The sequence below is a fragment of the Daldinia childiae genome, assembly GCF_008694065.1.
Source record: "Daldinia childiae strain JS-1345 chromosome Unknown Scaffold2, whole genome shotgun sequence".
NCBI lineage: Eukaryota > Fungi > Ascomycota > Sordariomycetes > Xylariales > Hypoxylaceae > Daldinia > Daldinia childiae.
In genome coordinates this window covers 610,707-625,570 of record NW_022984643.1, presented here as the reverse complement: position 1 = coordinate 625,570, position 14,864 = coordinate 610,707, and the positions used below count along the sequence as shown (strand labels likewise).

At 44.9% G+C, this 14,864-nt stretch overlaps 4 protein-coding genes across 5 annotated transcripts; 2 read left to right on the top strand and 2 right to left on the bottom strand.

The window, feature by feature from the left end:
• Positions 1-224: 224 nt before the first annotated feature.
• On the bottom strand, positions 225-1,556 carry GL218_01098 (uncharacterized protein; the record flags this gene model as incomplete). Its single annotated transcript, XM_033577546.1, has 3 exons — positions 225-455; positions 531-835; positions 890-1,556. The coding sequence occupies 3 exons, from the start codon at positions 1,554-1,556 to the stop codon at positions 225-227; spliced, it is 1,203 nt and encodes a 400-aa protein (XP_033438496.1).
• Positions 1,557-3,256: 1,700 nt separating this feature from the next.
• GL218_01097 (U5 small nuclear ribonucleoprotein 40 kDa protein) lies at positions 3,257-4,496 on the bottom strand (the record flags this gene model as incomplete). Its single annotated transcript, XM_033577545.1, has 4 exons — positions 3,257-3,306; positions 3,362-4,117; positions 4,167-4,293; positions 4,362-4,496. The coding sequence occupies 4 exons, from the start codon at positions 4,494-4,496 to the stop codon at positions 3,257-3,259; spliced, it is 1,068 nt and encodes a 355-aa protein (XP_033438491.1).
• A 573-nt stretch (positions 4,497-5,069) lies between these two features.
• On the top strand, positions 5,070-5,838 carry GL218_01096 (the record flags this gene model as incomplete). 2 transcript variants are annotated; one of them, XM_033577544.1, is made up of 4 exons in its annotated part: positions 5,070-5,104; positions 5,158-5,166; positions 5,227-5,440; positions 5,527-5,838. In XM_033577544.1, the coding sequence occupies 4 exons, from the start codon at positions 5,070-5,072 to the stop codon at positions 5,836-5,838; spliced, it is 570 nt and encodes a 189-aa protein (XP_033438489.1). The 2 variants fall into 2 exon arrangements, with proteins under 2 accessions (XP_033438489.1, XP_033438490.1); XM_033577543.1 differs by lacking the exon at positions 5,158-5,166.
• A 5,069-nt stretch (positions 5,839-10,907) lies between these two features.
• GL218_01095 (SOM1 protein) lies at positions 10,908-13,539 on the top strand (the record flags this gene model as incomplete). Its single annotated transcript, XM_033577542.1, has 5 exons — positions 10,908-11,384; positions 11,437-11,600; positions 11,657-13,001; positions 13,061-13,318; positions 13,372-13,539. 5 exons carry the CDS (start codon positions 10,908-10,910, stop codon positions 13,537-13,539), a joined length of 2,412 nt encoding a protein of 803 aa, XP_033438488.1.
• Positions 13,540-14,864: the final 1,325 nt, after the last annotated feature.

Here is a 14,864-nt window from a genome sequence, read left to right as displayed (position 1 = left end):
ACAAACTCCGTATGCATATATAACCCCATGCTACCTTAATACCACGCCGTGCTAGTATGAATAAGACATACAAGGCCCTCACTTTAATCCTTTTCCTTTTATGCTCGATTCCTTCCCTCTGATCATACACCATTATACAGATAGGCTACCCCATCCCATCTCGTCCGTCCTCCGTCGAACGTCGAGTTGCGAGAGCGAACAACGTGTTCTATTACCAAATGATTTCAAGGCCGCTCCGTCGCGGATGGTGGCCTAGCATCGGATGGATGAGGCGGAAGTGGGACGTCAGATAGGGGGGCTATGGACCTTGGACGAGCCTCAACAACGTAGGATACGCCATCCTCAGATGCATAGGACGGTGGGCGAGCCGTCTCAGGACGGGTGTGCCGCTCTTCGTTGGCTTCCGTAGGAGGGTGGTCATTACGTTGCCAATATAAACGATCCGGATCCACGCGCTGTACCACTTGTTAGTAAGGCTGTTATTACCTCCTGAGATATATATATATATATATATATATATTGAAACATACCACGCTCTCGCGCCATAACCCGTAAGCCGGAGGCTCTAGCTTATTAGCGACGTTATCCATCCCTGCAGCTTCCTCGTCTTGCGCGAGAATCACATGAATTGGCCGTCGTGGGACAGCGTATCCACCAGGTTCCATTAGCCGTGGTAAAGGGGGCTGCTCTTCATCTTCATTGGGCGGCTTGATGATCAGCATGCATATTCTTATTAGGCCGTGGCAGAAGAAGATAGTTGAGAATAAAATGATGACGATTAGAAGCACTGTGAACTCGCTGCTGTACACTTTCTTCGAGATCGAAAGAACGAGGTCTATATTCGTCACGTCAATATAAAGCTTCGTAATAGACAATTTGAATTACTCACAGATAGACAGCATAAGCATTAAAAAGAGGCCCGAGACGAAACACCGCAGGATCTGAGAGCGTATTCGCCTAGATTTAACCCAGGGGAAACAAAATAAAAACTTCTCAGGTCGCGCATGTTGTCTATGCCTTCGGCTGCGATTACGTCTTGTTCTGTCTACCTGATCGACCAAACGAGTCTCACCAGGATCAGCGCCTCGAAGTTGTGATCGCCCGGTATCGACATCTCTATAGCTACCACGCCTATACGAAGGTCTCGGCTCGGATACGGTAGGAAGTCTTTCGGTCTGCGTCAGAGGTGGATATTGTTGCGATGTAGGCGCAGACGGCGTCTCAGTCTGGCCAGAAGTTGGACGCGAGTATTCTTCGGTCCGTGTTAAGTTTGGTACACGTAGATGGGTGGAAGACGTATTTGGAAATCCTGAATCGACATGCGGCGTCTTTGGGCTATCATCTTCAGCCCTGTCATCACCGGCACTCTGATTTTGTCCACCTGTACGCAACCGATTCGTGAACAGCGTAGGCAAGGATGGACGACCGACTGGGAAGCGTCTTGAACGGGAACCTGATTGCTCCCCCATCTCCGGTTGACCCTGCTGTTCTAGATCCTGCGTTTGCGCATCTGAGGATTGTCCTCTCCGTAGGACATTTGAACGAAGGTAATCCATAACTAGAATGAGCAGATATGTAGCTTCTTAAACGTTGAACCTAGTGTCACCGACGTCCAACACTGTACATGCTGTTGTATCCCGGTCTCGACCGCTTTGCAAAATCTAAGGATTGATGGGAATGAGCGCGGTCGACCAAGGAAAGAGTACTACAATAAAACACGGGTGGCTAAGTTAGGCCGACCTGGCGTGTATCCTAACAGATCGTGTCGATGATTTTGTGTAAACCGATTGGTAACGAATACCGAGTCTCTTCGGTAATGCAGTGTTGGTTTCGGACGCAAAGACCCTCGACGAATCGAATACCTGCAGGATCTATATGCAGTATGTCTCGAATCGTAAATTATAAGCTCGGGATGGACCAGCCAAGCCGAAGAGAGAAGGAAGTAAAGGGATATGGTGGGAGGGCGAATTATTGAATAAATTAATAACAGATTGACGCAGGAGAATAAAATCGAAACTCCCAGAGTCCGATATTCTCAAATCGTATAGAACGAGGGACGAGAAATAGTACAAAAAAAAGGAAACAAGAGGATTATGATGATTCCATCGACTGCAATAGCCGTCGATTGGCTCACGGAAAGTAGACAACCACAAACGGAACGAGAGGAACAGAGAGTAAGAGTAAGAGTGAGAGTGAGAGTGAGAGAGAGAACTGTAAGGCACACCAAGGATAGACGAAAGAAGATGTGGACGTCACAGCGCTTGAGAGACAACTAGAACGAACGAGTGTCTCCAAAGCGTTGGCGGTCTCATCTGCAATACAACTAGTAATCGGAAGGATGTGACCCTGTTAGAATAACCCAGGCATACAAAACAACTAGTACTCAAAGTGAAGACCTAAGAAGACCTAAGGTGGTAGATTTGGTCAATTTGGTCAATTTGGTCGATTTTGGTAGATTTGGCATTTAGGAAGAAGATGAAATCAGCCAATCAAATTTCCCCTTTATCGCCGCGTCAAGGAACCTGCCGCTTAAGGGTCCGTTCTCTAACTGCAACTGCAGACGCCGAGGCTGCTTGAGATGAAACTCAAACGCAGGGGCACTACCGCGACCATTGTTTCGGAATTGGTACGTACCACCCAATGAAGCAATAGCCATATGCGAGTGGGTCTTATACGAGTGTATCCATACTTCCCGATAGGTAATATACATGATGTAAGTGTGTAGGTACCTAAGCTACATTATCTCATTCCGCAAGTGATGACATATAAATCTAGATATATACCTAGATATACATTATCTCACTCTAGAGAGCCAACAGTACCAGCGTCAGCATTTATATATTAATATATCCTATGGGTTTGCTATCTGCCTTGCAATGAGGTCGACAAGCAGAGCATCAAGTGTTTGCGAGGCTACCTTTATCTAGTTGACAATTGATCTAGACGACCAGAAACATGAGTTCAGACCCATTCCAGAAAGCCATCATCTTTTATCAAACGTCTATCTGGTGCGTAGACTTGATCCATTATCTCGGAGTGGATCGTTTGAAGAATTGCTAATAAACCATCGCCAATATTATTGAACGAACTATAGCCCTGTATTAAGGGAGCCTAAACAACCGAGTTCAGGGTCTTGCTGAACAAGATATTTAAAGTGAAGCATACGGCTTACAGAAGTGTTCGGTGAAAGTCATATAGTCCACATCCAGGGCGATAAACTGAACATTGTCCTCTTACTCTTGCTAAGCTGGAGCTCTCATCTAAGCTCCCCAAGCAAAATCCTACGATCAGAAGACGCAGATAAAACTAGTTAAATGTCAACAACAGGATTCGCAGAAATTTGCATCGGGTTTTCACTTACTAACAGGCTCCTCGCCAGGAGTGAATTCAGCGCAATTGACAGCTCCCTTATGGCCTGGTAATTTGTATAGGAGCTTGCCATTGTCGTTAGACCATATTAATACTGTCCCATCACCAGCACCCACGGCGATTTTCTTGCCAGCCTTGTCCCAGCCAGCTCGAGTTAGATTCTTCTCAACTCCTACCTGTGCCCCATCGAATGTACGGATGTGCCGCTCGGTGGGGGCGAATGGCCTTATGTCCCAGGTCTTTGCTGTCGAATCGTGGGAATACGATAGTAGCGACTGGGAGTCCGGTGAGACACGTAAGCTAGTCACCGTGTCGTTATGGCCTAGCATAGAGTAGACAACGGCCTTCTTGCGAATATCCCAGACCTTGATATCGTTATCGATACCGCCCGAGAAAATTTCATTGCCTGCCTCTGCGACTGCTACTGCTGTAATTGGGAAATCGGTCTCGATAAAGTCGGCGGCATTTTTCGATCGAGGGTCCCAGATACCTATTGTACCATCATCGCTTCCGCTGATTAAGAGTTCCTCGCCACGCTTACTCGTGTCCATGGTGTTTATGATTTCCTCATGCCCGATATATCGTCGTATCCTCGTTCCAGAAGTCAAATCCCAGCTAGCAAGATGCATATCGGCCGAAGCTGAATATAGAATTTCGGAGTCTCGAGACCATTGTAAGTCCAAGACAGCGCCTCGATGGCCTGTTAGTACGCCGTAGTTCTCGCATGCTCCCGAAGAATTCCAAAGCACTATATGAATCAGTCAAATCCATGAGCGAAGTAACGAGACGAAGCTTACATATACTTCGGTCCATCGACCCCGAAGCAATCAAAGCCCCCGTAGGATTGAATTTCGCTGAGAAGATCTCTCCAGAGTGTCCCGTCAACTCCATCAATGGTGCTTCTAGGTTACTTGTTCGAGGAGCCTAATCTAAGTGTTAGTGCTACGCCTGCGTTTCTCGTTTTGATTCGCATAGTTAATAGATACACATACGGATTGCACCAGGGCATTACTCCCAGAGGCTCCATCTCGGCGTGAGAGCGCAGTACTTGTTCCTGGCTTTTGTCTTTTAACAACCAATTGGCCTGCGCCTGGTTCTTCAGGCGCAGGTCTTTTTTCAGCGGACATTGCTGCTGATTTAGAAATTAATTTAAACCAATATAATGTCCTTTTGTTTGTAATATGCGGCGCGAAATTCGAGGGTTATAATAAGACTTGTAGGGTGATTTCGCGTGACTTTGCGCGTTTCTATTCGGTGATAAAACTTAAGTTACGTTTATCCAGACTGGAACTAGGAGCTTCAAGTACCTAAGTAGATGTAGCTTCAGCTGTCCGTCTTTTGAACTGCAGATGAAAGCCAATTGGAATGATTCAGGGCCCTGTCGTATTTTAGCGGAAAAGCAATTTTCCATTATTTATCTGAGCCCTCCTTTACGTAAATGAGCTTAAAGAGTGGACCTTAGGAAAGATCGGAACTTTGACATCAGTTTGCCGACGTAACCCCTCGATCTACAATCTATCAGTGAAACAATTAGCAACTGTCTTCACCGTCTCGTCATTACTAAACTTAGCACCTAAAACGATAACACATACACATCTACGCAAGCTTACATTGTTAAATCTGCCTTCGAAAGATCAAAAAGCATATACAGGAAAGAGTCAATGATCTAAATGATCCCAACTTGAGCTCGTCAACCGAGCATGTCAGCAAACAAAGCTGCCCGTGTGGGCGAAGAGTAAGTAAGCTACATCTATTCAGCCTTGTATTATCTTTACTAACAGACAGTAGGATTTGGAAGTAAGTCAAAGAACCATTAACTATAAATACCTACCTATTCTAATAATATACTACAAAAAGGGGTCGCATCGATAAAGTTAATGCCGAGCTTGTCACCTTGACTTACGGCACCATAGTCGCGCAACTATGCAAAGACTTCGAAGGTGATTATGTCGAAGTTAATAAACAGCTGGATAGGATGGGTTACAATATTGGCCTCCGATTAATCGAAGACTACTTGGCCAAATCTAATACTATGAGACGATGCTCTAATTTTCGAGAGACAGCCGATATGGTCGCGAAGGCAAGTCTTCAGCTAAAGCAATTTCTTTGGCATATATATGTATGTCCCAAACTAACATCTACGATTGGTTTTTATAGGTCGGGTTTAAGATCTTCCTTAACATTACGCCAACTGTAACGAATTGGACAAGCGATAGCAAACAATTCTCACTTGTATTCGAAGAGAACCCTTTAGCAGACTTCGTCGAGCTTCCCGACGACGGCCGAGCGCAGGACGAATTGTGGTATTCGAATATATTTTGCGGTGTATTAAGAGGAGCGCTCGAGATGGTGCAGATGCAAGTTGAAGCGCACTTTATCAGCGATGTACTACGAGGGAACGATACCACCGAGATGAGGATATCTCTAATCAGGTATATCGACGACGAGTTACCACCGGAGGATGACTAGTACGCCTACGTCGAGGTCAAAGACATGTATAATTAATAGGTAGAATATGCTAGGCCTAGCAGATCTTCTAGCAGCCTTACAGGCGCGGCTTTGATAGGTGTTAATAATGATACCAGCTAGAAAATATCTAGCGATATAGGACGACATCGGTCTCGAATTCTCGGGGTATTTCGGCATCTTACGCTTCATCCTACGTGTACTTCATACCCTACACTCGGAAAAGTCTCGCATGAAGAATTATCACCGAAAATGACAGACGTATTTAAATCTCCTATCTCTTCGTAATAGTACTTACTTCCTTGCTTGAAATAGTATTCAACAAAAGGAAGTAAAAAAAGGCAATATAGCCTAGCGATACTCGAGAACACACTAACCTAGAGTAACATGAAGAGTCAGGACAGAAGCAAGCGACGACGACAGGTCAACAAATTATAAATCAACAGTGAGAGTGATATAAATTTTGTTGTCTCGGATGGGATCCAGATTTCTTATTCTTTGGATTAGGGAGGTCCACTTGACTCCCGAGACTGAGGGAATCATGGGAGGGGGAATGCGGGAGGCGCCGCGGGGGTGTAAGGGGTGTAAGGGGTGTTAAGGGCCAGGGCTCGGTCTCTTGGATTAAGTTTCTCTTGGGTCAAGTCGGGGTAGTTTTGGACCCCGCCGAGTCCGCTTGAACCCATCGTGCCCCATCCTTTCCTGCAGTGATCTTCCGGCATATTTGTAGACGGGCTTATATCAATGACCTCGCCCACTTGGCGATCCTTATAGCTTATAAGTTATCCCCATGGTACTACAATCTTCGCATAGTTGGAGTATAGTAGTTTAATAGTTAGTAAAACCCATCTTTGATGTTGTTAAATATTTATTAGAAGGATTCTAATTTTTTTTTAACCATCATGTAGTAGTGTAATAACTAAAGCGCCATCGGAGGTTTTCTTTTTCTTTTATGCATTCTATACTTACACGGAGTGCAACTGTACCTGCGTCTACAAGTCCACTGGTTTATCATTAGCGTGGCACATCTATAATTGTTAACACGATCCACCAAATATTAATAGGTTACTATTTCAATTCAAGCTGAATCGGATTCAAGCAAGCTTCTATATGATTATATTACAATATAAGAAATTAGTAGTGCTTTATTCCCAGTGAAGATCTAGTTTAAACCAATCTACTAGATAATCTTTTATTTGCTATTTATTTGTTGAAACTAATGTTGGCTATCCTTGTTCTGGAGCAATATCTCCAGCACAACCAAAGAACTTCCGAGTAGTATAACAAGATTTAATAACGCTTTCTTTACCCAAGACTTCAGCTTTGCCTAAACAAGGCAACGTGGCAAGCGCCTGACGAGTCCAAAGAGACACGGCTGACATAAGTGATAGGTGGTATACGGGGCCTTTTGGTCATCATATAGGTAACGAATACTCGAACCCCCAAAATCTTGACGTATTAAAGTTAGATGCCTTTAAGCTTACCATGTTGCCTTACCAAGTACTAATACGAAGGACGAACATTAGAGTGTTCACGAGATACTAATATTTCAAAGGTTAATCATGAGTAGGTACTTCATGTTATATGTCGTATCCGTTAAGGAGGAGAGATACAGCCTGTTGAACAAGGTTCGTGACCTCATCCCTCTTCACGTCATTAGATGATGACGGATAAACACTGTCCGCTCCTCTACATATACATGTAGATCTCTATATTTGTTTTATTTTAAATGTCGGTTTAACGTTTACAATTTAACTAAAGAGTTAAGGCAGGGAGTAGGAAAGATATCGATGAATAGTACCATCCATCATACATACCTATATTAGGTACAAACACGTACATACATATCTTACTGTACTTGACATATTAATCATTAAAAATCACGGAACAGACAGGGTGAAGAATATCACCGGGTAGTTTTATCATATATTCGTACAATATCCACTTGCTGTGCGGCGATAAAATCGATGGATAGACCGGGATTGACTAAAAATCAATATATCAAATCATTATTCCGATCTGTCATGAGGAGAATAAGAGGGTGAAGTTGATCTTAACCCATGGCCTCATCATAGATGAACTAATATCGACAAGGATTGGATCCACTTTTGGAACATGGCCTCTTATTATCTATGTACATAATATGAATGTATGTACGGATGTCCCTTTCAAAAGTTTTTACCATAGGAAGACCCTTGTCACCCCCGGCAAGCTTTGACCAAGCTTGGCAACAACTGCTCACCTTTTTAACATGTGTATCTTATTTTACTCTACTATTTCAATAGGGTATAACTTTCTTAGAATAAATTCTAAAATTCCCTAAAAATGTAAATTATAAATATAAATGACTTGTTTTTAATATGATAGTTTTCTATTTTATTTTAGATTTATATTTGGCTGTAAAACCTAGTAGTAAACCTTAGGGATAATAATGTATACATCTTTAAATCACCCGACAGCTGCTGGCCAAGTATCAAACAGCTGGCGACAATCTTGACAGGGGTTCCCTATGGTAAAAACTTTTGAAAGGGACATCCGTACTCTCTTGAGATATAATATCTTAACAAATAGTAAATTTGTTTTATGAATTTTTTAAATTAGGTATTCTATATCTGAAATTAAGAATTCATATCCTAATACTTAGCATTTGTCATATTAAAGATGTTAAAGTGTAAATAGATAATAATACCTACCTAGATAGCATATATAGGTACCTAGGTAGGTAGGTACCTATATTACCTATATTAGTGTACATCAGGGTCGATGCTGGTTAGAATTTCTGAAATTGACGTGAAGGATGCCAAGATTAAATTTGGGAAGGCGTTCTAAAATATACGCTGAAAGGTACATTGATAACCTCAGCCTATTACTAGTAAAATGTATACAAAGTATACATAATTCCGTTCTCAGATATGCGCCTACATCGGACCTTTGACCCATAGGTTTTTCCATCGCGTCTGTCTCAACCCATACTTCTCGACTCCCCCCAGTTCCCCCGTTCTGCAAGCTCCTCGCAACTGCTCTTTACTCTACATATTCTGCACTACACTTTTTTTTTTGCACTACCGCCCGTGCTGTATGTGCAAGGAAGCTTGTACGTTTTCTTTCCACTGTCTTATCTCCTCCTTCTCTCCCCCCAAATTTTTAAAAATCCACCTTAGCGCAAGCCCCAAAAGCCCAAAGCCCAAAGCACCAAAGCACCAAAGTACGGGGGGTCCCTTGCCTTAACTACCTTCATTTACCTTAACATTTAACATCTCTCTCCACGCACCATACCTATTAACTACCTCCCTACATATTAACTTAACCTACCTACATAGGTACCTAACCTACCTATCTACCTGTACCATACATAGAGGTAACCACACCTACCACATTCTGGTACTTACACATACACTTGCCTTGCCTTACCCTCGCACACTACCCATCATCTTCCGCCACTATTCTTTGCCAGTCTCGGCTCAGATCCGTAGAATTATATCCTTCTAATTCTATTCTTCTTAATATTTCCCCTTCTTCCAATATTTATCACCACGGCAGCAATCCCCTTATTATTTTAACATTTTGTTTGTGTGCCTATGCATCTCTGGATATTGCCTGGTCTTTTGAATGTCTGCAAGGTCGCATCCACCGTGCGCGATTTCGAATTCGCCTAATAATTGGCTTCTTGTTGTGGAAGGAAAGCTAGCGCTCCGCCTACACCACAGAAGCCTTGCGATCTCGTGTTGAAGGGATACACAAAAAGAAAAATTTACAGTCTGCAAGACAGAGTAGAGAGTAAGAAAGAGAGAGCACACGAGATAGGAATAGAATATTTGCACTGCAACAGTGCTGCCAACAGTGCTGGACGCGGGCAAGCAAAGGCATCTTTCTGCCCCCATCACCAAGTACAGCAGTACAGCAGTACAGCAGGAACAACAGGAACAGCAGGACAGACAGCAGGACAGCAGGACAGCCAGACACACAGTGCAGCTTTTTAAATCTATTTCTACATATACAGTACCTATCTTAGGTACCTAAAGCTGTACCTAAAAGCATCTTACCCACCTAAGTTCCATCTGCTGTTCGCTATCGATCAAGACCTACCAAGACGGGACCTACCAAGCGATCCTCGCAAAATCTCGTCTAGCCCTCCGACGATTATACTCTCTCTCTTAACCTCTCCTCCCCTTACTATTACCCTTTTGAGCTGTCGCGTTCGATACGGGATCTAAGGTTATTTGGACTACCGCTTGAGGAGAAATAATAAAACTTCATTGGAAGAGAGGGGGGTTTTTTATTTCTTCTTCTCTCAAGGGACCAAAGACAAGAAAAAATCCATTAGCTGTCATCCTGTTGGCGCCCTCTCTCATTCGCTATAACAAAGCACCAGCCCCCAATAACGACCGCTATTATCAGCACCTACCACCGCCACGACCAGACCACCACGCCCATACCACCCGACCGAAAATCGACTGACAAACCCATCTTCGCCATCACCGCCGTCGCACCAAAAAATCCGACATACATCCACCACCTTCACTTTTTCTCATCCACTCGTCCATTTTCTACTTATTAAATCTACCGCCACTCGCGATACTTTATACCACCATTTCTTTACATCTTATTCGCGGTTTTCATTCCTGGACTCTGTATACCAAAGGTACCTTTGATATCCGCATTTCCTGGTCGCATCCTCTTTCGCTCCTTTTGCATAGCTAGAGGATTCGAACTCTTGCCTAATCAATATTTCCCGTCTAGCAAAAAGGGCGAAATCCAAAACTAGGATTCCTTTCCCGAAACGCACCGTCAAGTACCGGATTGCTCAGTCGATTATTACACTTACGCGCATTCGTTTCTGTCTTGTCCGACTAGTTTTTCTTCCGTCGCTGACCAAGAAACGAGCACCCGATATATTTGATCGATTCATCGCGGCATCATAACACGACTTTCCATAGCTAGAATTGAGCCTCACGGTCGCTAAGCTTGGCTCCCATCACCGCGACACGCACGCGCATTTGCCCTGTGGTAGCTTATCACTGTGACTGGATACCGCGGATTTCGACAGACTTTTGTCTGTCCATCATTTCTTACTAATGAATAACATGAATATGTCCAATATCCCCTTGGCCGGGCCTGTCGGTGGTCCATCACCAATGATGGCCAATACGTTAGCCGCACAACAGCAACAAGTCCAAAGCCAAGGGAATAATCGAACAGTGCTTAATACATATATTTACGACTACTTTCTTCGAGAGGGCATGTACGACTGTGCGCGCCAAATGCTCAAGAGTGAACAGACCCTCAATGTCATTAAGGAAAGCCCCGGCCGCCGTCGTGACGAGAATGGCAATGTCCTGGGTAATGGGGTGGGTGATGATCCTATGGACACCGACAGTAAAGATGACATAGACTCGAAGCGACCTTCAGATCTGCCTATGCCAAATGTTCCAGCTGCCGCCGAAAATAGCTTCCTATACGAGTGGTTCTGTTTATTCTGGGATATGCTGTACGCTCAACGTAACAAGCCCGGCATTAGTCCCCAAGTGAGCCAATATGTCAACCATACTCAGGTAAGTGACCGGTAAGGCTATTTTGAGATAGCGGTAAGGCTAACTACTCCAGCAACAAAATCGCCAGAGACAAACAGAACAGCAAGCGATACTACGAGGAATGCGACAAGACATCTACGGCCAAACCCGAATGATGGGAATGCCAAATGGGATGCAGGTTAATGCGAAGCAACAGCAAAACCTAGCTAGGACAGCCATGGCCAATAACCAGAACAAGTATGTCGAGAGTTTATCGTATATATCGCTGGTTACGCACTAACGTTATTTTAAAGCCCGCAAGCCATGCATATGCTACAGCAGGTAAAGCAGAACCAGATGCAACGCGACGGCTCGAATATGGACGGTAATCAAAACCGCCCAGGTTCTCCCGGCCAGGCCGAGAACGCGCCGTCACCGAGCAAGAGACCGCGTCTGGACTCATCTGGACCCTTCAATCCTCAACAGGGAGGCATGATGCCTAACGGACAACGACCGCAGCAAGGCATGCCAGGACAACAAGTAGGCAACGGACCCAGAAATACTACTATAGCTGGACATATGCTTTCAACAAACGGTATCAACCCAGCTAATCTGTCACCTGAACAGTTTCAAAATTTCCAATCACAGCCTCCGCAGACTCAGGCGAAGTCGATCCAGACATACTCACAGAACCTACAGCAACACCATGGTCAGCAAATAACTAACAAACAGATGCCCAATCCCGGTGGCCCGCAGGGCCAATCGCCCATGATGCAAGGCGGTCCTAATGACGTTGCGATTACTGCACTCTACAACCCAGACGGGATGGGTGGTCCTGGGGTGGTGAGACCCGGAGCACCAGGTGGTGCCCAAGGAGCAGGTGGTAGCAATCATGCTCTCCAAGACTACCAGATGCAACTAATGTTGTTAGAGCAACAAAATAAGAAACGTCTTATGATGGCGAGGCAAGAGCAAGACAGCATGGGCGGCATTCCCCGACCGGACGGAGCTGGCCCCGGTGGTCCTGGGGCACCCGGTGGCCCTGGTCCGAACGGACAGGCTTTCCAAGACCCGTCTGGTCAGGGGGCTCGCCCAGGAGCTTCACCTAACCCGGCAGATCAAATGAAGCGTAATACTCCGCAGATGAACCCCGCTACCATTCCATCGCCGTTGACGGATGGCGCGCAATCGAGAGGGTCGCCAAACCAAATGAATTTTGTGCAAAATGGAATGGACCCTAATATGCAGGGTCATTTCTTCAAGAATATGAACGGGATGGATTCCAACATGGTAGCCGCACAGATGAATGGAGGAGGCATGCGACCCCCGAGTTCTCACCCCAATCAACCGTTCAACGGCCAGATGAACCCTCAAATGATGAGGCCGCAGCAGGGCGGTCAAGGTGGCCCCCCAATGCAATGGCAGCAGGGACCGAATGGAAACGCGATGGCGCCTCAAGGGCCCCAAGGACCTCAAGGTCAGGTTCAGGGTACGCCGCAACAACGATCCATGCCGCCTCCGTCGGCTCCCCCGGTTAACAATGGTGCTGCGGGCCGCTCAACGTCGTCACCGCAGCAGAACAATGCGGCTCCTCCTACACCCCAGCAGTCCAACAAGGCCGCGCCTAAAAAGAAGGATACGAAGAATGCAAAGAACAAGGTATGCATAGAATTTTCAAGAATTGTGTATTAAAACTGTATCTGATCGCTTATTCATAGAATGCCGCTCAGAAGAAAGCGAATCAAGCCCCAGGTGCAACACCTGCTTCAGAAGCCGCCCAAGAGCCAGAGCCTCCTACGCCTGTCACGCCCGTCAACACGACGAACTTCAACAAGAACGGTCAGGTTGTGGCCGCTCAGCCAGCAGCTAATTCAGCTGTGTCTGCTCCACCGCCTGCTCCTGCGCCAGTTGCTGCACCGCAAGCGCATCCGGACCAGTCGCAAATAAACACGTTTGGCATGGACAACAACTCAATAGTAAGTTTACCTCCGAGTCTTTGTTTAAGTTATTTGCGCTGACTATCTTGTAGGACTTTGGTGCCATGCCGTCTTTTGCGGACCCTATGCAGACTGGCGATGTACTTCAAGACTTTGATTTCGATTCATTCTTACACGACGGCGATGCTGATCCTGGAACCTTTGATTTTGGTACTGGGCCATTTGGGATGGAAGGGGCTGGGGAGATTGGGGCGGAGTAGGATCACGTCTTTAAGCTCACCGGTCTTGAGTGATATCCTTTAAGCATCTCTTACGTTCGGGTTAACTTGGGCATGTCATGGCGTTCATCGGTTGTTTAAACTCGCATCTGGACTATGGCTATGGTCTGACGGGTATTCGAACTCAACGGACCAGAGACGAAACACGACTACTACCGAAAAGCCTGTTGATTTTTCTCCTTTTAGACTACCATACCATACTTATTGTTTTTTAGTTGTTTCGTCATACCACTCATATCACATATGCCTTTGTTTCGTCTTGTCCGTTGCTTCGTCTTCGAGACTGGTGAGGTTCTGGCGAGGGACGCTACAGTCTTGGGGTCCAGGATTGATTCTATTGTACTCTTGAAGGATTCATATTGCACTTCTCTGTTACTGTGCGGCTCGCTAGCTTTTCTTGTCTCCGTATTGGTTTGGTTTTACCTTGACATCAGCGGATCAGTCAGGCAATGAAATTCATTCAAACACATCCTCAGTCGACTTGATTCGATTTCATGATTGGAAACCCCAGACCTGCTACTTCATCGGTTTTACACCTGTGGTATGAGATGAGGAGTTGTTAATAAGTACTTCTAAGTTGTGCCTACGACGACAGGAATACCCCCGAGTACCTTTCCCGTTGTCTTTCACAAATCTCTTTCATCAAAGTTGGAAGAGTACATGTGCCGGAAGGTATTCTCTCCTTTTCGTCTGCAAAAAAAAAGAAAAGAAAAGGAAAGAAAACCACTAAATATATGCTTCGCGACCTCAAGTGCTAATTATTGCTTTCTGGGACCAAAAAATTGTGGGCGTAGGAGGTGAAAGCTGTTCCGGGAGATAGGATCTGACTACCTATGCATATTCACAAACTTCTTGCACTATGAGCAGAAGCAGGCAGGAGTAGATATGGAAAGCTGGGTCTGGTATGGTTTGGTTTAGTGTGGTTCCATTGTGGTTATTTCGACTCGGTGTATTCAATAGAGCAGAAATGCTGTGTTTCATGGTGTATTGTATTTTCCATCGACATTTTCCTTAGAGGCATTCGCTTACCTGCGAAGCTTTTTTTAAAAAAGCTATCGCGCAGTTGGATTTGTACGTGGTTTTTACCTCTTTTATAATTAGGAATGAATAGCATTTGTTCAAGTTAAATGAAGCTCAGCTTTTACTGGACGTAGGGAGATTAATAGTCTAATGAATAACTACCTAACCTATGCTTTATACCTTGACTTCTTATTTTTTATTATTATATTATAATCACGCTAATTATTTGGATATGATGTATTTTAGTAACTATACCGTCTTATATTTCTAGTTAGTTACCTCTTATA